Here is a 22,742-nt window from a genome sequence, read left to right on the forward strand (position 1 = left end):
AATTTTTGGGAAATATCACACAATCTATGTGAACCTTAGTTTAGTCATCCATAAAACATGGATTATGAAGTAATAGAGAAGAAGCTTTTGTATTCTACTACAAGTTAATCACTAAAGGGATGTTGCCTATAAGCTTAAAGTATACATAATGGCCCATCTCCCGGAACCCTGCTTCCCAGGTAATGAGCATTATGCTAAAACATCCTGACCAGGCCCACCTGTGAATGACTGCAGGGAGGAAGAAATTAACACATCTCCTCCGGAGGCTGATGGGAACCAGGAAGTGTTAGACTTTACTCCCTCCCCTTTTAGTATAAAAGGAGCCTGAACTCTAACTCAGACAGTATGGTTCTTTGGGGCATGAGCCTACTATCTTCTCGGTTTGCCGGCTTTCCGAATAAAGTCATTATTCCTTGCCCCGATAACTCGTCTCGCAATTATTGGCGAGCAGTACGAGCTTAGACTCTGTAACAATGATACCCACTTCCTTAAATGAGAGGTTTTCCCTGGTATCTCTAAAAAAAAAACTTTCCCCAGGTGGATGAGTGAAGGCATTAAGGCAGACCACCTGCGTTATAAGCACCTGGGATGTTTATTCAAACATAATTGAACCTTCTGGAGGTGGAGGCCAGGAATCTGCATTTTTAACAGTCATTCCAGGTGCTTCTTACACGTAGTTAAATTTAGAGCCACCGGATTATAACATCTTCCAATTTTGCCCCTCCTTACTCCCACTGCCACGTGAATGGTCCTAATAACTTCCCACAATGCTCTGGGCTCACTCTGACCTCCATCCATCTCATTCCTGTCCTGTACACTACTGACTGATTTTTCTTCCTGAAAGGTAGTTCCAGTCATGCTGTGCCCTGGAATAAAAATCTCCAAGGGCTAGATCTTGTCTGCCAAATCCTTGCTTTCATATCTTTCCAATCTTAATGTTCTCACCTACTCCCTTACTGGGTTCCTGCTGAACAGGTTTATTAACTGTCACAGAACAAGCTCTATGCTTTGCAACTTCCCTACCTTTGTTTCCACATGAATGCCACACTTCACTGCTCCAAGTCCTAGCCCTTCCCTCAAGGGCTATTTCACACGCCATCTTCTCTATGAGTCCTTTTCTGTTTGCTTGACCTAATGTGATTTCTTTCTCCTTTAAGCCCTTGTCATTCTTTGCACCTCTCTTATGATTTTCATATTCCACTTTATGCTATTCTGTACTATTTTTATCCACTGTGCTATGAGTTCCAGGAAGGCAAAGACTATGTTAGTAAGCTCAGTGCCTAGCATAGTGTGTGGAACCAAGTTGGACCTCAATAAATGTTTGCTAAATACATGAGTGATTCCACATGACTAGGCTGTAAGCCAGGAAGGCAGACACTTCTGTAACTCCTGTGGCACTTAGCAGTGTTTTATATCCAGTAGGTATTAGAAATATGGTGAATTAAATTTAACATCTGTCAACTTTTTCTCCTTTGATGACAAATTATTTAAAAATCACAACACAGACAAGATTTCAATACTGAACACTAGACTTTACTGACTTTTTTTAACAGTAATAGCCATGACTGTCTTTGGAACCTTAAATGGAATATGCATCCCTATTTAGGAATACTAAAATTATACTAAAGTAAGGTGACTATTTTCCCTATGGTTAAGACCAATAGTTATACTCTTTTACTTCATGAGATATACTTAGATTCTAACTATATTCCCTTTATAGCATATGACATAATGAGCTTTCAAAAGTAGAAGTTCTATTTTCATTTAAATTACTAAATGCAGAATAGCTTTAACACACACATGTGTGTATATGCATATATATGTCTATAGATAAAAATATAGCCACTTACTGTTTTAAATTAAAATTATCTTTTGTGATAATTGTAGATTTACATGCAGCTGTAAGAAATAATGCAGAGAGATCCCATGTACCCATTACCCGGTTTTTCCCAATGGTAACATCTTGTAAAACGATATTAAAATATCACAACAAGGACATTGGCATTGATACAATCCACTGATTTAGTTCAGATGTCCCAGTTTTGCTTATGCTCACGTGTGTGTATGTGCTTTAGTTCTATGCATTTTGACAGTTGTGTGTATCCGCAGCCACAGTCGAGATACAGAAGAGTCCTTCACTACAAGGATCCATCACTGGACTCATATAACCATTCCTACTTCCCTCCCTAACTCCTGTCAACCACTAATCTGTTATCTACTTCTCTAATTCTGCCATTTAATGAATATTAAAAAATTGAAATCACAAAGCATATTACCTTTTGGGATTGGCTTTTTTCCCTCAGCATAGTTCCCTGGAGATTCATCCAAGTTGTCAAGTGTATCAATAGTTCATTCCTTTTTGTTATTGCTGTTCTATTAAACTTAAAGATCCATAGTTTACATCAAGGTTCACTTTGTGTTGTAAATTCTATGGGTTTTGACAAATGCCTGAAGTTATGTACCCACCATTACAGAATCATATATAATAGTTTCACTGCCCCCAAATCCTCTGTGCTTCACCTATTCATCCCTCTATCCCTGGCAACCCTCCTCAACACTGGCGACCACTGATCTTTTACTGTATCAATAGTTCTGCCTTTTCCAGAATGTCATACAGTCTGAATCGTATAGTGTATAGATTTTTCATACTGGCTTTTGCACTTAGCAATATGCATTTAAGGTTCCTCCATGTCTTTCTGTCGTTTAATAGCTCATTTCTTTTTATTGCCAAATAATATTCCACTGCATGGATGTACCACGGTTTGTTTTCTATTTGCCTATTGAGGGATATATTGGTTGCTTTTGGTTTTTTGGCAATTATGAATATGGCTGGTATATCCATTTGTGGGTAGGTTTTTGTGCTGTTATAAATTTTCAGCTCAGTTAAATACCTAGGAGTATGACTGCTGGATCATATGGTAAGACTATACTTAGTTTTGTAAGAAATTGGAAACTGTCTTCCAAAGTGGCTGTACCATTTTGCATTCCCACCAGCAATGAATGAGAGTTCCAGTTGTTCTGCATTCTTGTTAGCATTTGGTATTGCCAGTTTAAAATTTTTTAAAGGTGTGTAGTGGTATCTTCTGTTTTAACTACAATTATTTAATGACAGAAGATGCTGAGCATCTTTTCATATAATTACTTACCATCTACATATCTTCTTCAGTGAGGTGTCTCTTCAGATCTTTTTCTCATTTCTTAATTGAGTTGTTTTCTTGTTGTTGAGTTTTAAGAGTTCTTTAAATGTTTTGGATACAAGTCCTTTATCAGATACGTGTTTGGAAATATTTTCTCTAAGTCTCTGGTTTGTCTTTTTATTCTATTGACAGTGTCTTTCAGAGAGCAGATGTTTTGAATTTTAATGAATTCAACTTATGTATTTTTTCTTTCACAGATCATGCTTTGGTCTTGTATCTAAAAACTCACTGCCAAATGACTAGAGCAATAATTGCAAAAAGTAACTGACTTTAGCTTGGTGCCCTGACAGCATGTATACAAAGTGTACAGGTAGTCAATAGGCATACGCTTCTGCAAGGGCAGAGAGGTAGAACTCATTGGCATATAAGAGAAGAAGAAACAGAAAAGGCAGAGTACATGTGAGAAGAACAAGAGCATCCATCATGTGATCTGGGGGAAGCTGTGGTGCTCAGTGGTAAGGAACCTGTTACTGAGGCTATTATTGTACAATATCAAAATGACCTTGAATTCCATTTTACATGGTTAAGCCAAGTTTAAGAATGTGGAAGGAATCAAATGTGTATATTGTCATTGTCCCTCAAATTGATGACTGCAGGAGAGAACCAAGGTCAACAGACATTTTGCCTACTGCTTTTGGATGGTATTCAGAGTGCTTGGGACATTCCAGCTCACAACAAATAAAGCCAGTCAACCTAACTGATAGGATTTCGGAGTTAGAGCTTGTCCCAGTTCAAAAGTGTGTGAAACCAGATTAACAGTGCACTCTTAATCCAATCCAGGTATAGCAAAAGTCACATCCCATTATAAAGAATTGCTTTATACCTTAATGAAAGGCAAATCCTCTAAAATCTCCAGAAAACTAGCAGACTCAATACCAGTCAAATCCCATTATCCCCACACCAAAAGACTATGCAGCTCTTGAGTTGTTTTGGAATTTTATACTATTGAATATATACGAAGTAAACAGGCCATAGTCCTGGCATATGGGAATCTTCTCCCTTAATGAGAATCTTCTCATTTTTATTTTAATGAGATTTGTTGTCATGTAATTATAGTCTGAAATGTAAGATAAGAAAATCTTTCAAACCACTTTTGTATGTGTGTGTTTGTGTGTGTGTGTGTGTGTGTGGTAGTTCATTGAAAACATCTGTTTTGTAACTGAGGGCACTTCCGACTTGAGTCGGTGAACTCATTCTCCAATAAGAGGACAAAGCTACTAAAGAAGGAGTAGTAGTTTAAGACAGAAAGCTGGCACCAGCTATAGAGACAATCTGACCAACATTGAGAACCATTACTAAATGCCAGGCACGCTGGGAAATGCAGAGACACAGAGTAAATTAAGGCTTTGTCCTTGCTCTCAAGAGGCTTAAGGTGCCCGATTCAAGATGGTGGAGGAGTGAGACGTGGAGATCACCTTCCTCTCCACAAATACATCAGAAATACATCTACATGTGGAACAACTCCTACAGAACACCTACTGAATGCTGGCAGAAGACCTCAGACTTCCCAAAAGGCAAGAAACTCCCCACGTACCTGGGTAGGGCAAAAGAAAAAAGAAAAAACAGAGACAAAAGAATTGGGACGGGACCTGCACCACTGGGAGGGAGCTGTGAAGGAGAAAAAGTTTCCACACACTAGGAAGCCCCTTCACTGGCGGAGACAGGGGTGGGGTGGGGGGAGGGAAGCTTCGGAGCCACGGAGGAGAGCACAGCAACAGGGGTGAAGAGGGCAAAGCGGAGAGATTCCCGCACAGAGGATCAGTGCCGACCAGCACTCACCAGCCTGAGAGGCTTTCCTGCTCACCCGCCGGGGCTGGCGGGGGCTGGGAGCTGAGGTTCCGGCTCTGGAGGTCAGACCCCAGGGAGAGGACTGGGGTTGGCTGCATGAACACAGCCTGAAGGGGGTTAGTGCATCACAGCTAGCCGGGAGGGAGTCTGGGAAAAAGTCTGGAACTGCCTAAGAGGCAAGAGACCATTGTTCCGGGATGCGTGAGGAGAGGGGATTCAGAGCACCGCCTAAACGAGCTCCAGAGACAGGCGCGAGCCGCAGCTATCAGCATGGACCCCAGAGATGGGCATGAAATGCTAAGGCTGCTGCTGCAGCCACCAAGAAGCCTGTGTGCAAGCACAGATCACTATCCACACCTCCCCTCCCGGGAGCCTGTGCAGCCTGCCACTGCCAGGGTCCCGTGATCCAGGGACAACTTCCCTGGGAGAACACACGGTGCGCCTCAGGCTGCTGCAATGTCATGCTGGCCTCTGCCGCCACAGGCTCGCCCCCCCATTCCGTACCCCTCCCTCCCCCCAGCCTGAGTAAGCCAGAGCCCCCGAAGCAGCTGCTCCTTTAACCCCGTCCTGTCTGAGCAAAGAACAGACGCCCTCAGGCAACCTACACACAGAGGTGGGGCCAAATCCAAAGCTGAACCCCAGGAGCTGTGCGAACAAAGAAGAGAAAGGGAAATTTCTCCCAGCAGCCTCAGGAGCAGTGCATTAAATCTCCACAATCAACCTGATGTACCCTGCATCTGTGGAATACCTGAATAGACAATGAATTATCCCAAAATTGAGGCAGTGGACTTTGGGAGCAACGATATATATATATTCCTCCTTTTTCTCTTTTTGTGAGTGTGTATGTGTATGCTTCTTTGTGTGATTTTGTCTGTATAGCTTTGCTTTTACCATTTGTCCTGCGGTTCTGTCTGTCTGTTTTATTTATTTATTTTTTTTAGTATAGTTTTTAGCACTTGTTATCATTGGTGGATTTGTTTTTTGGTTTGGTTGCTCTCTTCTTTCTTTCTTTCTTTTTTTATTACTTTTTATTTTTTTATTTTTAATAATTATTTTTTATTTTAATAACTTTATGTTATTTTACTTTCTTTCTTTTTTTCTCCCTTTTCTTTTGAGCCGTGTGGCTGACAGGGTCTTGGTGCTCCAGCCAGGTGTCAGGCCTGTGCCTCTGAGGTGGGAGAGCCAAGTTCAGGACATTGGTCCACCAGAGACCTCCTTGCTCCATGTAATATCAAATGGCGAAAGCTCTCCCAGAGAGCTCCATCTCAATGCTAAGACCCAGCTCCACTCAATGACCAGCAAGCTACAGTGCTGGACAACCCATGCCAAACAACTAGCAAGACAGGAACACAACCCCACCCATTAGCAGAGAGGTTGCCTAAAATCATAATAAGGTCACAGACACCCCAAAACACAGCACCAGACGTGGTCCTGCCTACCAGAAAGACAAGATCCAGCCTCATCCTCCAGAACACAGGCACTAGTCCCCTCCACGAGGAAGCCTACACAACCCACTGAACCAACATTACCCACTAAGGGCAGACACCAAAAACAATGGGAATTACGGACCTGCAGTCTGTGAAAAGGAGACCCCAGACACAGTAAGCTAAGCAAAATGAGAAGACAGAGAAACACAGAGCAGATGAAGGAGCAAGGTAAGAACTGACCAGACCAAACAAATGAAGAGAAAATAGGCAGTCTACCTGAAAAAGAATTCAGAGTAATGATAGTAAAGATGATCCAAAATCTGGGAAATAGAATGGAGAAAATACAAGAAACGTTTAACAAGGACATAGAAGAACTAAAGAGCAAACAAACAATGATGAACAACACAATAAATGAAATAAAAAATTCTCTAGAAGGAATCAATAGCAGAATAACTGAGGCCGAGAACGGATGAGTGACCTGGAAGATGAAATAGTGGAAATAACTACTGCAGAGCAGAATAAAGAAAAAAAGAATGAAAAGAATTGAGGACAGTCTCAGAGACCTCTGGGACAAACATTAAACACACCAACATTTGAATTATAGGGGTCGCAGAAGAAGAAGAGAAATAGGAAGGGACTGAGAAAATACTTGAAGAGATTATAGTTGACAACTTCCCTAATATAGGAAAGGAAATAGTTAATCAAGTCCAAGAAGCACAGAGAGTCCCATACAAGATAAATCCAAGGAGAAACACGCCAAGACACATATTAATCAAACTATCAAAAATTAAATACAAAGAAAAAATATTAAAAGCAACAGGGAAAAACAACAAATAACATACAAGGGAATCCCCATAAGGTTAACAGCTGATCTTTCAGCAGAAAATCTGCAAGCCAGAAGGGAGTGGAAGGACATATTTAAAGTGATGAAAGGGAAAAACCTACAACCAAGATTACTCTACCCAGCAAGGATCTCATTCAGATTAGACAGAGAAATTAAAACAGATAAGCAAAAGCTAAGAGAATTCAGCACCACCAAACCAGCTTTACAAGGTATGCTAAAGGAACTTCTCTAGGCAGGAAACACAAGAGAAGGAAAAGAGAAGGAAAAAAACTACAATAACAAACCCAAAACAATTAAGAAAATGGCAATAGGAACATACATATCGATAATTACCTTAAATGTAAATGGATTAAATGCTCCTAGCAAAAGACATAGACTGGCTGAATGGATACAAAAACAAGATCTGCATATATGCTGTCTACAAGAGACCCATTCAGACCTAGGGACACATACAGACTGGAAGTGAGGGGATGGAAAAAGATATTCCATGCAAATGGAAATCAGAAGAAAGCTGGAGTAGCAATTCTCGTATCAGACAAAATAGACTTTAAAATAAAGACTATTACAAGAGACAAAGAAGGACACTACATAATAATCGAAGGATCAATCCAAGAAGAAGATATAACAATTGTAAATATTTATGCACCCAACATAGGAGCACCTCAATACATAAGGCAAACAGCACCTCAATACATATGCTAACAGTCATAAAAGGAGAAATCTACAGTAACACAATCATAGTAGGGGACTTTAATACCCTAATTTCACCAATGGACAGATCATCCAAACAGAAAATAAATAAGGAAACACAAGCTTTAACTGATACACTAAACAAGATGGACTTAATTGATATTCACAGGACATTACATCCAAAAACAACAGAATACACTTGCTTCTCAAGTGCTCATAGAACATTCTCCAGGATAGATCATATCTTGGGTCACAAATCAAGCCTTGGTAAATTTAAGAAAATTGAAATCGTATCAGGAATCTTTTCTAACCACAACGCTATGAGACTAGATATCAGTTACAGGAAAAAATCTGTAAAAAATACAAACACATGGAGGCTAAACGATACACTACTTAATAACCAAGAGATCACTGAAGAGATCAAAGAGGAAATAAAAAAATACCTAGAAACAAATAACAATGAAAACACGATGACCCAAAACCTATGGGATGCAGCAAAAGCAGTTCTAAGAGGGAAGTTTATAGCAATACAATCCTACCTCAAGAAACAAGAAACATCTCAAATAAACAACCTAACCTTACACCTAAAGCAATTAGAGAAAGAAGAACAAAAAAACCCCAAAGTTAGCAGAAGGAAAGAAATCATAAAGATCAAATCAGAAATAAATGAAAAAGAAATGAAGGGAACAACAGCAAAGATCAATAACACTAAAAGATGCTTCTTTGAGAATATAAACAAAATTGATAAACCATTCGCCAGACTCATCAAGTAAAAAAGGGAGAAGACTCAAATCAATAGAATTAAAAATGAAAAAGGAGAAGTAACAACTGACACTGCAGAAATACAAAGGATCATGAGAGATTACTACAAGCAACTATATGCCAATAAAATGGACAACCTGTAAGAAATGAACAAATTCTTAGAAAAGTACAACCTTCCAAGACTAAATCAGGAAGAAATAGAAAATATACACAGACCAATCACAGGCACTGAAATTCAGAGTGTGATTAAAAATCTTCCAACAAACAAAAGCTCAGGACCAGATGGCTTGACAGGCGAATTCTATCAAACATTTAAAGAAGAGCTAACACCTAGCCTTCTCAAACTCTTCCAAAATAGAGCAGAGGGAGGAACACTCCCAAACTCATTCTACGAGGCCACCATCACCCTGATACCAAAACCAGACAAAGATGTCACAAAGACTACAGGCCAATATCACTGATGAACACAGATGCAAAAATCCTCAACAAAATACTAGCAAACAGAATCCAACAGCACATTAAAAGGATCATACACCATGATCAAGTGGGATTTATCCCAGGGATGCAAGGATTCTTTAATATACACAAATCAATCAATGTGATACACCATATTAACAACTTGAAGGATAAAAACCATATGATCATCTCAATAGATGCAGAAAAAGCTTTCGACAAAATTCAACACCCATTTATGATAAAAACCCTCCAGAAAGTAGGCATAGAGGGAACTTTCCTCAACTTAATAAAGGCCATGTGTGACAAACCCACAGCCAACATCATTCTCAATGGTGAAAAGGGAAACTATTTCCACTAAGATCAGGAACAGGACAAGGGTGCCCACTCTCACCACTATTATTCAACATAGTTTTGGAAGTTTTAGCCACAGCAATCAGAGAAGAAAAAGAAATAAAAGGAATCCAAATCGGAACAGAAGAATTAAACCTGTCACTGTTTGCAGATGACATGATACTATACATAGAGAATCCTAAAGATGCTACCAGAAAAATACTAGAGCTAATCAATGAATTTGGTAAAGTAGCAGGATACAAAATTAATGCACAGAAATCTCTTGCATTCCTATACACTAATGATGAAAAATCTTAAAGAGAAATTAAGGAAACACTCCCATTTACCATTGCAACAAAAAGAATAAAATACCTAGGAATAAACCTACCTAAGCAGACAAAAGACCTGTATGCAGAAAACTATAAGACACTGATGAAAGAAATTAAAGATGATCCAAACAGATGGAGAGATAGACCATGTTCTTGGATTGGAAGAATCAACATTGTGAAAATGACTATACTACCCAAAGCAATCTACAGATTCAGTGCAGTTCCTATCAAACTACCAATGGCATTTTTCACAGAACCAGAACAAAAAATGTCACAATTTGTATGGAAATACAAAAGACACCGAATACTCAAAGCAATCTTGAGAAAGAAAAACAGAGCTTGAGGAATCTGGCTTCCAGACCTCAGACTATACTACAAAGCTACAGTAATGAAGACAGTAGGGTACTGGTACAAAAACAGAAATATAGATCAATGGAACAGTATAGAAACCCCAGAGATAAACTCACGTACATATGATCACCTTATGTTTGATAAAGGAGGCAAGAATATACAATGGAGAAAAGACAGCCTCTTCAATAAGTAGTGTTGGGAAAACTGGACAGCTACATGTAAAAGAATGAAATTAGAACACTTCCTAACACCATACACAAAAATAAACTCAAAATGAATTAAAGACCTAAATGTAAGGGCAGACACTATAAAACCCTTAGAGGAAAACATAGGCAGGACACTCTATGACATACATCACAGCAAGATCCTTTTTGACCCATCTCCTAGAGAAATGGAAATAAAAACAAAAATAAACAAATGGGACCATAAACAAGACGAAAAGACAGCTCTCAGAATGGGAGAAAATATTTGCAAATGAAGCCACTGACAAAGGATTAATTTCCAAAGTTTACAAGCAGCTCATGCAGTTCAATATTAAAAAAACAAACAACCCAACCCAAAAATGGGCAGAAGACCTAAATAGACATTTCTCCAAAGAAGATATACAGAGATTGCCAACAAACCCATGAAAGGATGCTCAACATCACTAATCATTAGAGTAATGCAAATCAAAACTACAATGAGGTATCACCTCACACCAGTCAGAATGGCCATCATCAAAAAGTCTACAAACAATAAATGCTGGAGAGGGTGTGGAGAAAAGGGAACCCTCTTGCACTGTTGGTGAGAATGTAAATTGATACAGCTACTATGGAAAACAGTATGGAATTTCCTTAAAAAACTAAAAATAGAAATACCATATGACCCAGCAATCCCATTACTGGGCATATACCCTGAGAAAACCATAATTCAAAAAGAGTCATGTACCACAATGTTCATTGCAGCTCTATTTACAATAGCCAGGATATGGAAGCAACCTAAGTGTCCATCGACAGATGAATGGATAAAGAAGAGGTGGCACATATATACAATGGAATATTACTCAGCCATAAAAAGAAATGAAATTGAGTTATTTGTAGTGAGGAGGATGGACCTAGAGTCTGTCATACAGAGTGAAGTAAGTCAGAAAGAGAAAAGCAAATACCATATGCTAACACATATATATGGAATCTAAAAAAAAAAAAAAGTTATGATGAACCTAGGGGCAGGACAGGAATAAAGATGCAGATGTAGAGAATGGACTTGAGGACACGGGGAGGGGGAAGGGTAAGCTGGGACGAAGTGAGAGAGTGGCATGGACTTATACACACTACCAAGTGTAAAATAGATAGCCAGTGGGAAGCAACCGCATAGCACAGGGAGATCAGCTTGGTGCTTTGTGATCAGCTAGAGGGGTGGGATAGGGAGGGTGGGAGGGAGATGCAAGAGGGAGGAGATATAGGGATATATGTATAGCTGATTCACTTTGTTATACAGCAGATACTAACACACAATTGTAAAGCAATTATACTCCAATAAAGATGTTCAAAAAAAAAAGTGGCTTAAGGCTATTTCTAGCAGGACAATAGAAAATATCTAGGTCATTTCTTAGTCTTTTGTGAAGAGGAGAAGAGCTACCAAATAAATCCTATCCTATGAGGTCACTAATCTTTGAACTCTAGACATTGGAGGTTGGATGGTTGTTAAATATTATATAATTCAATGTCCACATTTTACACACAAAAAGAAACCCAGAAAAGTGATTAAAAAAATTATCTAAGATTGCAGGTTTGGAGCTAGAACCCAAATTTCCTGACTTCTAATCAAGTGCTGTTTTCTCTATATCACACTATCTCTCTTAGAGGTCAAAGGTCTTTTCTCTTCCCATAGTTAGGCTGCACCTAATTATATGAATTAGACTCAGACTCACAGGGCTCATGCTGCTCTCCCTTTACACTCTCATCTTCAAAAAGTCTCCTTCATAGTTTAACAGATAATTTCTAAAAATTTTAAGGACTTACTTTGGCGTAGGTGGAAGAGAGACTACCAATGCAATTAAGGCATACTTCTTTCCTCTGAGCAATGTATGTAAATGTAAACATCTGGTGCAGTATTCTCAGACACCCAGGTTATATATGTGAAACGCATCACCACCACCCACTCAAGTTTTCTAATGGAAATCTCCCTTTTAGCTCAATGACTCCTTAATTCTCTAGGTCCCGTGGTAAAATCTTGAAGCTATTTTTGCTATTCTGGCATGAGAGTGAGAGTATCTGGTTTTTAATCCTTGTTCTACCATTAACCGATTAGTTTTGAAACCCTGGGCAAGTCCTACCTCTCTGAGCTTCATCTCCTCAGTCAGTAAAATGACTAGAGCACCAACTTGCTGTGATTCACCTTCCTTGCAAAATCAATCAAGTCCAAGGTGCTAGGCATAATCTTTCTTTCAGTCTTTCTTTTTTTCCTTTCCTATCTTTCTCCCTCTCTCTCTTCCTTCCTTCCTTCCCTTCTTTCTTTCTATTTATTTATTGCATAGCTTTCAGATTTATCTGTCCTCTGTGTTCATCATAGCCAAGCCCTTCATTTCTGGATTATTACTAAACAAGCTATCAAGCTCTTCCGTGTAGATATGACTTGTTAAAAACGATTTTAAACAAGAGTTAGCCTAGAGGTATACAGGTTAGACTGGAGGCTAGAAAACTAATTAAGAAGCCTATTAGAATAAAGACCAATCTCACACCAAAAGCCTGTCATTCAAATCCCTCAAAAGCTGGCTTCAGTTGGCCTTTCTGCTTTTACTTCACATGACTCCTCAACACATGGCCTTTATGTCTTTTTTTTTTTTTTTTTTTAAAGGGATTTTTTTTTTTTTTTGAAATTTGAGTCTCAGATTTTTTTTTTTTAATTTTATTTATTTATTTATTTATTTATTTATTTATTTTTGGCTGTGCTGGGTCTTTGGTTCGTGCGAGGGCTTTCTCCAGTTGCGGCAAGTGGGGGCCACTCTTCATCGCGGTGCGGGGACCGCTCTTCATCGCGGTGCGCGGGCCTTTCACTATCGCGGCCCCTCCCGTCGCGGGGCACAGGCTCCAGAAGCGCAGGCTCAGCAGCCGTGGCTCACGGGCCCAGCCGCTCCGCGGCATGTGGGATCCTCCCAGACCAGGGCTCGAACCCGTGTCTCCTGCATTAGCAGGCAGATTCTCAACCACTGCGCCACCAGGGAAGCCCGGCCTTTATGTCTTTAATGCTGCTGTTTCTATCTTTCCTGTGAGGAAAGTGCTTCCTTTTCGTAAAGTTATTTCCAATAGCTTCTTTAAAGTCAATTTCTTCCATGGAGTCAGTAATCTTTCCTTTCTCTTAACTTTTATACACATATTAAGAGTGCCAACAATTATCCCCTTTTCTAACTCCCTCTAGTAAATATTGTTAGCATAAAAAAAGATGAGATGTAAAAACTCTTAACATTAACAGAAGAATGTATATAAAGGTTATATAACCTATTTTCTTTATTATCTCTTCTTGTTTCCTTTGCAAATTAAAATAAGCAAATGGTTGTTGACCTTTTTGGTAGAGGATTAATATATACTTTAAACTGCTTTAGAATATTTAATAAGAAAAATATTACAATGCATTTTCTTGGCTCTACCAACATTCTGAAGATGTCTGGACAAAAGTATATGAATTGTTACTAATTAATATATGTATAATTTAGGCAAATATTCAAACAAGCAGCGAGTAATGTTATATAAATGCTTGCAGAGTAACTTATTCCATTAAGAGATAAGCTCTGAAGACTCTATTTACATTTCAGTTACGAAACAATCAGTGCCAATCTGACCAAATGCGTGTCAATGTTAGTCAATAACAGCAGAGAAGCCTTTGGGGAAAACTTAAAGTTTTATTTTCTCTCTTTCAGATTCTTTTATTGCTAATTTGAATACCTTCTTCAGAGAAAGGCCACAACTAGAGGAGTAAAAGGGTTTCATGTGGCAAGAGCAAAGTAGTACTGTCACATCCCATCAATCCTCTCAGCGCCCACTCTCCGAGAACATTCACTGCATTTGTTCGTGCCGACTCCAAAAAAGATTGTCTCAAGAAATGAATTTCAAGCAGTTTTGGGTCCCATCACTACTGTCTATTTGTCGTAACTGAAAAAAATATCCACTATATTGCAAAAAGATTCTGTTATCCAGTATTTGTTAATTATGATTGAGACCAGAAACATACAAAGTTTCAAAGAAAACAAATGAAGGGAACATCTGAAAGTAATTTCCCCCCATTCTTTGTTGTTCTGCTACTCACGGCAAATCTTCCAAACTGGAGGCTTCATGTCTTGGATCCAATAGATCATAACCACATTCATTGTAGATTTCCAAATAGGAAATGCGCGTTGTATATATTTTGCTGCTGTCCTGATTGGGAAAGAGAAAGACATTATTAAATGGTTGTAAATCACGATTCGGCTTAGAGAAAGATGAACACATTTATCACTAGTTTCCTCACAGTTTCCCTCCTTCACTCTCTCACTTTGTATGGTTTACATTTTCAGTTCGTGACACTTTCAAGTTGCCAGTTACCATATGCATGAGGCTTTTTTTTCCCCCAATGGCCAACACCCATGATTACAAGCAACTTCAGTCTGTTATTTTTTATTAGTTCCACATTATACATAAAAAGTCAATATACACTTAAAATGAGCCAACTTGGTTGCAGAACTGTATAACACACCATTTTTTACTTTCCAGACAGAAAAAAGAACAGAACACAGAATTCTTACTTCAGTTTAAAATTTCAGTAGCCAAAGAGTTACCATCTTCAATCATAATTCCTTTTTAACTTTTCTAATATTCAAATTTCCAATGACAAATAGATAACAGACAATAAATAGATATGGAAAGTGAATTCCAGGGAACATAAATCGTTTAGATCAATCAGGTAACAGTAAGAGTGGACATTAACAGTTCACTACCTATACCTTACCTGTTGGGTTAATTTTCCTTGCCCAAGTGGCAAATTAGGGATATTCAACTATTGGTTAGGGAGAGGTATTTTCTGTGGGTCATTGCTGAAATGCAATAATATAGGCATCAATGTAAATAGGATAAAAGTCAAGGTGACTGGTCCTACTCTCAGTTCTGCCAACAGACCAAAAGGACCCACTCCCTCTGAGATGGAATAAAACAGGGAATCTTTTCAGGTCTCGAGAAAATTCCAAGCTCTCTTTTTCAATACCAAATATCAATAATAGCACTTCTTGTTTCCCCCAAAACACAAATGTTTCCATTTCTGCAAATATTAGAGTCTTGCTACTCATAAGAGGAGAATATATTTGTGTCTTCTGGCAAGAAGGTCGGCAGATTGTCAGAGTGGATATTCACAGAAAGGATTCTCATCTATATCCAAGACAATCCATTTGACAGGTGTTATTCAAAGAAGGAGAAGACCAAGTCACAGAGATGGGGGAGAGAACAGTGGCCTGCAAATCCAAAGCTGGAATGCTAGTCATACTAGCTCTGAGCTCCTACCAAGTCAGGCCTCTGTTTCCACACTCGTTAAGGTGAAGAAACTGGATAACGACTCCCTCGGCATTCTTCAGATTAAAACAAATATGATTCTCTGGTCCTAGAATGTCTCAAACTATCCAAATAAAGATACTACCATTTCATAAAAATGAAATAATACATGAAAAACTAAGGCAGCTCTCAGCCAGCACATGACTGTAGTAAAACACTCAAGCTACAGCTGAAATTCCATGTTTGGTGTTCTATGAAGGTGACAGCATGGACTGAATCTTTACTAATCAAGTTTTTCCCAACCAAATGCCAGAAGGCCTGTTGATGTGGGTGACTCTGGCTGCTTATGCTGACAAACGGTCTATCAATTATATTAGTATCCTCATTTAGTAATGGCATCATATCAACATAATTTTGGGGATTATAGCTTGAATTAGTGCAGGAATCAGAGACTACAAATACTAGACAGACTCTGAGTGGCCTTTAGTCTAATCCAGTGTTTCCTAAAATATTACTTAAAATACTTGTGGAAAAAAGTGTTCCATGATCAGCATACATACTGTCCATCTCTGAAAGATTCTCGGAGCAAGTTAAAGCCCATGGGGAGTCACTCAGCAACATCTTGAGATCCTGTTTAAAACAACGTATTTCTAAAACTTACCTGAACATATGTGAAATATCCCATAGATTATGGTTTGAGATTTTAGCATACGTTTATGAGTTCATCTTAGCATCAGACAAAACTGGGTTAGAACACTGGATCTGCCTTTATAACTGAGTGATCCTGCACCCTTAACCTCAGTTGTTTAATCATGAAATTGGGGATAATAACCTTTAGAATATGGCAGAACTGTTGTGACAGAGGAATAAGGTTCTGTATTTTAAATCCTACCAAAAATGTGTGGACTGTTAATAGGTACCAATAAATCATTGCTGTTGCTGATGTTATTATTATTGCTGTTGTTATTATTTTTACTATTATTTCTGAAAGCCTCCAAATAGAGAATTCAGTATGTGAATACAAAAGGAAAGGAAAAGAAAGGCAAAAAGAACAGCCAACTTCTACGTTCATCAGCAGTGGAGAAACTCTCTTCTTTCAGAAACTAGAAGAGATAATAAAAAGTCAGGAAAATGGCAAGTCCATTGCCCAGAGATGATAGGGATAATGCCTTTGGCTCCTCTGGCTTCTGCATTTTCTGGGCTTTTATTGGAATACACACTTAAAATTCACTGAGCTATGTGGCAGCTACCTTTCCTTATTACTCCTTTTTTACTCTTTAGGGCTGCCACACTGTAATGTAACACACATGTTTCCTGCAGACAGCCTTTTCTCCTACTCAAAAATAATGAGCAGTGATTTCTAAAATAAATGGAATCAATTTTCTTCTTTTAAAATCTTTGCAAATGTGCTCCTATCACACTCACGGGCATTTTAGGACCCAGTATGCACTAGTTCTTAGTTTATCTTGAAATAAATACGTTGCATAAGTCAAATGTTTCGTTTAAGGATTCTGGAGAGCACCATGTGTCCTCTAAAGCAATCAACTGGGGGCACCTGAGTACCTGTCAGCATTTTTCAGCTAAACAATGAGGACAAACTTTATGAAGAACTTCAAAGTTGCCTCTGACTGGTTTCCCCATAGCTCAGTTGGGTTATAACTAATGTGTTGTGCTCCACTGTGTTAATCTGTTCGTCTACAAGGAGTTGTCCTGGCTATAAGCTGATCTGATGGGCTCTCTCCAAACCAAGAAGTTATTTAGAATCATTCGGAATGAAATGGGGTTTAGAGTAATGTCAATGACAAACAGATATAAAATAATGAACCCAACAGATGGTAGGTACTTGGGAGATATTTAGACTTTTAAAACTGTATTTTGGTAACCATAGACAAAATTTAAAAAGAGACAAATAGATTTTCTATTAGGAAAGAATTTGTTTATTCTGTTTAACTTAATCAGGGGAATTAGCTTCATTTGTTCTGAGTTTCAAAGGGTTCTTTGAAATTGTTCAGCAATCATTTGGCCACACGCATATATATATCTGGATATTAATGGCTATAGTAATAACTATCATTTTTTGAGCATCTCCTATGTGCCAGGAACTGGACAATATCTTTAAATACAGTATATTCAACTGTCACAGCTACTCCACAAGCCTGAGACATTAAGGAACTGCCCAAGGCAACATTCTGTAAGTAGTGCACTTAGAACCAGGTTGGCCTGCACCAACTTCAATGATTTTCCCAAGACAGGATGCTCCCACATTAGGCCACAGCAACAAAAACTATTAGAAATTATATTACCAGTTGGCGAAATCTGGGAACAAAACAGAACAGCTAAAGTCAGAAATAAATGAGTAAATGAAAAGAAAGGATTTGGATCCAACATATACACTATGCGCTATCCTTGCTTTTCCAAATTTTCTGGCATGCAGAGCTGGCATGTTTGCGCTAGTGAGTGATGAGCTGAACTAATGGGTAATTGCTACTTTATGGGTGGAAATTAGAATTATGCAGATCTCAGCAACTTCTTCTCATCTTTGCAATTCAGAATGCAAGCAGCATACAGTTGAGAAATTTTGGAAAGACTGTTACACTGACCTAGTTAGGACATTTGTTATACAGAATTGCTACAACCAAAGAATTGTTGGAACTAGTAGGGACGCTGGAGATCCTCTAGTACAATTTAGTCCCTACTTTCACAGAGGGCAGAACTGAAACCCAGAGAAGTTAAGTGACTCATTACGTAGAATTTGTTTAAATACAACCAGAAAAATAAAGCCAGTCTGATACCCAGAGGCAGGGTATGTAGTGGTTAAAAAGCACAGAGTTTGGCATTACACAGACCTGGGATGGAAGCTCCAGATCAGCTACTTATGAGGATGCAGAGAAAAATAAATATAACCCAAGACTCAGTCTTCCCAACTATAAAATGGGGATAGAGATACCTACATTGTTAGTTCTATTAAATCTTGATAAAGCAACAGGCATTTGGAACCACACAATAAATGATGCATATAATATAGATAGGAAACTCCTCTTTATAATAACATTAACTGCAATACGACTTTTACTGTGGTAAACTCCTCTGGGCTTCCATTAAAAGTGTGAAAAAGTACAACCACATTATCCTATTCAGTGCTTTAGTAGCTAAAACAAAGGTCCATTTTGGCAAAAGGATATTCTTCAACTTCTTAATGACAAATATAAGATATAAGTTGGTAAAGTGTGTTTTAACCTCCATGGGTGGATCAGAACAAACTCCCTTTGAGCCTTTGCTGAAGCAGCATCCCCTTTAATGAGAAGCACCTTCTGGATTTTCACCTCTTCAGCAAAATCCCAAACTTTCCTTAAATGTAAAGGCCAGAGTTACTACACAATGTTTCCTCATTTAGGTATAATATAACAAAATGTCACGATAAATTTTCTGCCCACAGTAAATTTCTGCTGAATATATCAAATATAAAGTGAACTTAAAGCTTCATACCTTTTGTAATTGCTCAAAAATGTATGACAGTGTCCTTGGGATAATGCCTCTGTCACTGTAGCGCTCTGCCCCACCCGTGATGGTGAATGTCTTACCGCTGCCTGTTTGTCCATATGCAAAGATGGTACCATTGTAACCTGCCAGGACACTACATAAAGAAATAGCAAACTTTTAATATCAAAATGGCTAATTGTATTTGTATTAAATGGCTAGTATTCTAAGAGCAACTTGATTCAACACTACTGAAAAGACATTTATAGAAATATCTATAGAAATATTTATGTATGTGACTATCTAGCTAGAAATTATTTTTTATCTAGGAGTCTCAGCACATCAATCCTTTTTTCTGAGAGAGGACCCGTAACTCAAATGGGATCCAGTCATCTTAAATATTTTCTTTCTTTATTTCAATAAAATATTTATTTTAGAATACAATTGACCCTTGAACAACAAGGGTTTGAACTGTGTGGGTCCACTCATAAGCATATTTTCTTCACTAAATACATACTACAGTACTACATGATCCTCAGTTGGTTGAATCCACAGATGCAAAACCATGGATACAGGGGGATGGCTGTAAAGCTATACTTGGATTTTCAACTGCGGGGAGGGTTGTTGCCCCAACCCCTGCATTGTTCAAGGGTCAAATGTAGTCTACCCTTTTATATTTACAAAAAAGTTGCAAAGATAGTACAGGGAGTTCACATATATCCCACAGCTAGTTTCCTCTATTATTAATATCTTACACTAGTATTGTACATTTGTCACAATTAATGAACCAATTGAAATATTATTACAAACTCTATACAAATCTCCTTACTTTTTAATCTAATGTCTCTTTTTTCCCAGCTTTACTGAGATATAATTGACATATAACATATATAAGATTAAGGTGTGCAATGTGATGATTTGACACATGTATATATTGTGAAATGATTACCACAATAAGTTTAGTTAACACATCCATCAACATATCCATCACCTCAAATAATTATCTTTTTTGTGGTGATAACATTTAAGATTTACTCTCTTAACAACTTGTAAATACATAATACAGTATCATTACCTATAGTCACTGTGCTGTATATTAGATGCTCAGAACTTACCCATCTTATAACTGGAAGTTTATACCCTTTGGCCAACATCTCCCCATTTTCTCTACCCCACAGTCCCAGGTAACCACCATTCTACTCTCTACTTCTTTCTCTTTTTTAAAATTTTATTTATTTATTTATTTGTTTTTCATTTATTTTTGGCTGCATTAGGTCTTCGTTGCTGCAAGCAGGCTTTCTCTAGTTGTGGCAAGTGGGGGCTACTCTTCGTTGCAGTGCACAGGCTTCTCATTGCAGTGGCTTCTCTTGTTGCAGAGCATGGGCTCTAGGTGCACAGGCTTCAGTAGTTGCAGCATGCGGGCTCAGTAGTTGTGGCACATGGGCCCTAGAGCATGTGGGCTTCAGTAGTTGCAGCGCGTGCGTTCAGTAGTTGCGGTGCGTGGGCTTCAGTAGTTGTGGTGCATGGACTTCAGTAGTTGTGGTGCATGGGCTCAGTAGTTGTGGCACATGGGCTTAGTTGCTCTGCGGAATGTGGGGTCTTCCCAGACCAGGGATTGAACCCGTGTCCCCTGCATTGGCAGGTGGATTCTTAACCACTGCACCACCAGGGAAGTACCATGTACTCTCTATTTCTATGAGCTTGTTTTTATAGATTCCATATATAAGTGAGAACATATAGTATTTGTCTTTCTCTGACTTATTTCACTTAGCACAGTGCTCTCAAGGTCTATCTATGTTGTCACAAAAGGCAGGATTTCCTTCTTCTTTAAAGCTGAATAATATTCCATTGTGAACATATACAACATCTTTATCCATTCATCCATAGATGGCCACAAGTTTTTCCATGCCTTGGCAATTGCCTTGGAAGTGCAGATATCTCTTTGAGACAGTGATTGCATTTCCTTTGGATATATAGTTGACCTTTGAACAACTTGGGTTAGAAATGTGTGGATCCACTTTGACACAGATTTTCTTTTTCAATAAATACAACCAGCCCTCTGTATTCAAGGGTTTCACACCTGCAAATTCAACCAACTATGTATTGAAATTTCCATCCAGGGTTAGTTGAATCCACAGATTTGAAACCCATAGGATACAGAGAACCAAATATGGGACTTGAGTATTCATGGATTTTGGTAAATGCAAGGGGTCCTGGAATCAATTCCCCACAGATACTTCAGGTATAACCAGAAGTGGGACTGCCAAATCATATGGTAGTTCTGTTTTTAATTTTTTAAGGAAACTTTATACTGTTTTCCATGGTGGCTGCACCAAGTTACATTTCCACTGACAGTGTACAAGGGTTCCCTTTTCTTCTCTTGAAATCAGGTAGTATGATGCCTCCAGCTTTGTTCTTCTTTCTCAGGATTGCTTCAGCTGCTCAAGTTCTTTTGTAGTTCCTTACAAATTTTAGGATTTTTTTTCTATTTTTGTGAAAAATGCCATTGAAATTTTAATAGGGATTGCATTGGATCTATAGATGCCTTTAGGTAGTATGTTCATTTTAACAATATTAATTCTTCTGATCCATGAACATGGTATATCTTTCCACTTATTTGTGTCTTCTTCAATTTCCTCTTCAATGTCTTGTAATTTCCAGTGTACAGATCTTTCACCTCCTTGGTTAAATTTATTTCTAAGTATTTTATTGGTTTTGATGTTATTGTAAATTAAATTGTATTTTTTATTTCTTTTTCAGATATTCTGTTGCTAGTGTATAGAAACACAACTGATCTCTGTATTTTCATTTTGTATCCTGCAACTTTAGGGAATTTTTTGATTAGTTCCAACAGTTTTTTTGGTGGATTCTTTAGGATTTTCTATATGTAAGATCATATCATCTACAAACAGAGACAATTTTACTTCTTCCTCTCAAATTTGGATGGCTTTTATTTCTTTTCCTTGCCTAATTGCTCTGGCTTGGACTTCCAGTATTATGTTCAATGGAAGTGGTAAAAGTGGGCACTCTTGTCTTATTCCTGATTTTAGTAGGAAAGCTTTAAAGCTTTCACCATTGAGTATGATGTTAGCTGTGGTTTTATTATATATGGCATTTATTATGTTGAGGTACATTCTTCTTATACTAAATTTAGTTGAGAGTTTTTATCTTGAAAGAATGAATGTTGAATTTTGTCAAATGCTTTTTCTGCACCTATTGAGATGATCATATGATTTTTATCTTCTATTCCATTACTGTGGTGTATCACATTTATTGATTTGCATATGTTGAATCATCCTTGCATTCCAGGGATAATCCTATTTGAACATCGTGTACGATCCTTTTAATATGCTGTTGAATTCAGTTTGCTAGTATTCTGTTGAGAAGTTTTGCATTTATATTCAACAGGGATATTAGTCTATAGTTTTGTGGTGTCCTTAGTCTGGCTTGTTATCAGTGTAATGCTGGCCTTGTAAAATGAATCTGGGAATGTTCCCTCCTCTCTAATTTTTTTAGAAGAGTTTGAGAAGGATTGGTGTTAATTTTTAAATATCTGGTAGAATTCACCAGTGAAACCATCTGGTCCCAGGATTTTCTTT

The 22,742-nt window shown here is 38.2% G+C and overlaps 1 protein-coding gene across 1 annotated transcript in view; it reads right to left on the minus strand.

The window, feature by feature from the left end:
* KIF6 (kinesin family member 6) overlaps positions 1-22,742 on the minus strand; it is a 399,233-nt gene that overhangs the window by 303,412 nt on the left and 73,079 nt on the right. The window contains exons 4-5 of the mRNA XM_007197919.2: positions 19,153-19,300; positions 14,456-14,565 (exon numbers count right to left, since the gene is read on the minus strand). Of these exons, the coding sequence (XP_007197981.2) occupies positions 14,456-14,565; positions 19,153-19,300 (258 nt within the window). The remainder of the gene's footprint in view (positions 1-14,455; positions 14,566-19,152; positions 19,301-22,742) is intronic.

Source organism: Balaenoptera acutorostrata, chromosome 10, assembly GCF_949987535.1.
Source record: "Balaenoptera acutorostrata chromosome 10, mBalAcu1.1, whole genome shotgun sequence".
NCBI lineage: Eukaryota > Metazoa > Chordata > Mammalia > Artiodactyla > Balaenopteridae > Balaenoptera > Balaenoptera acutorostrata.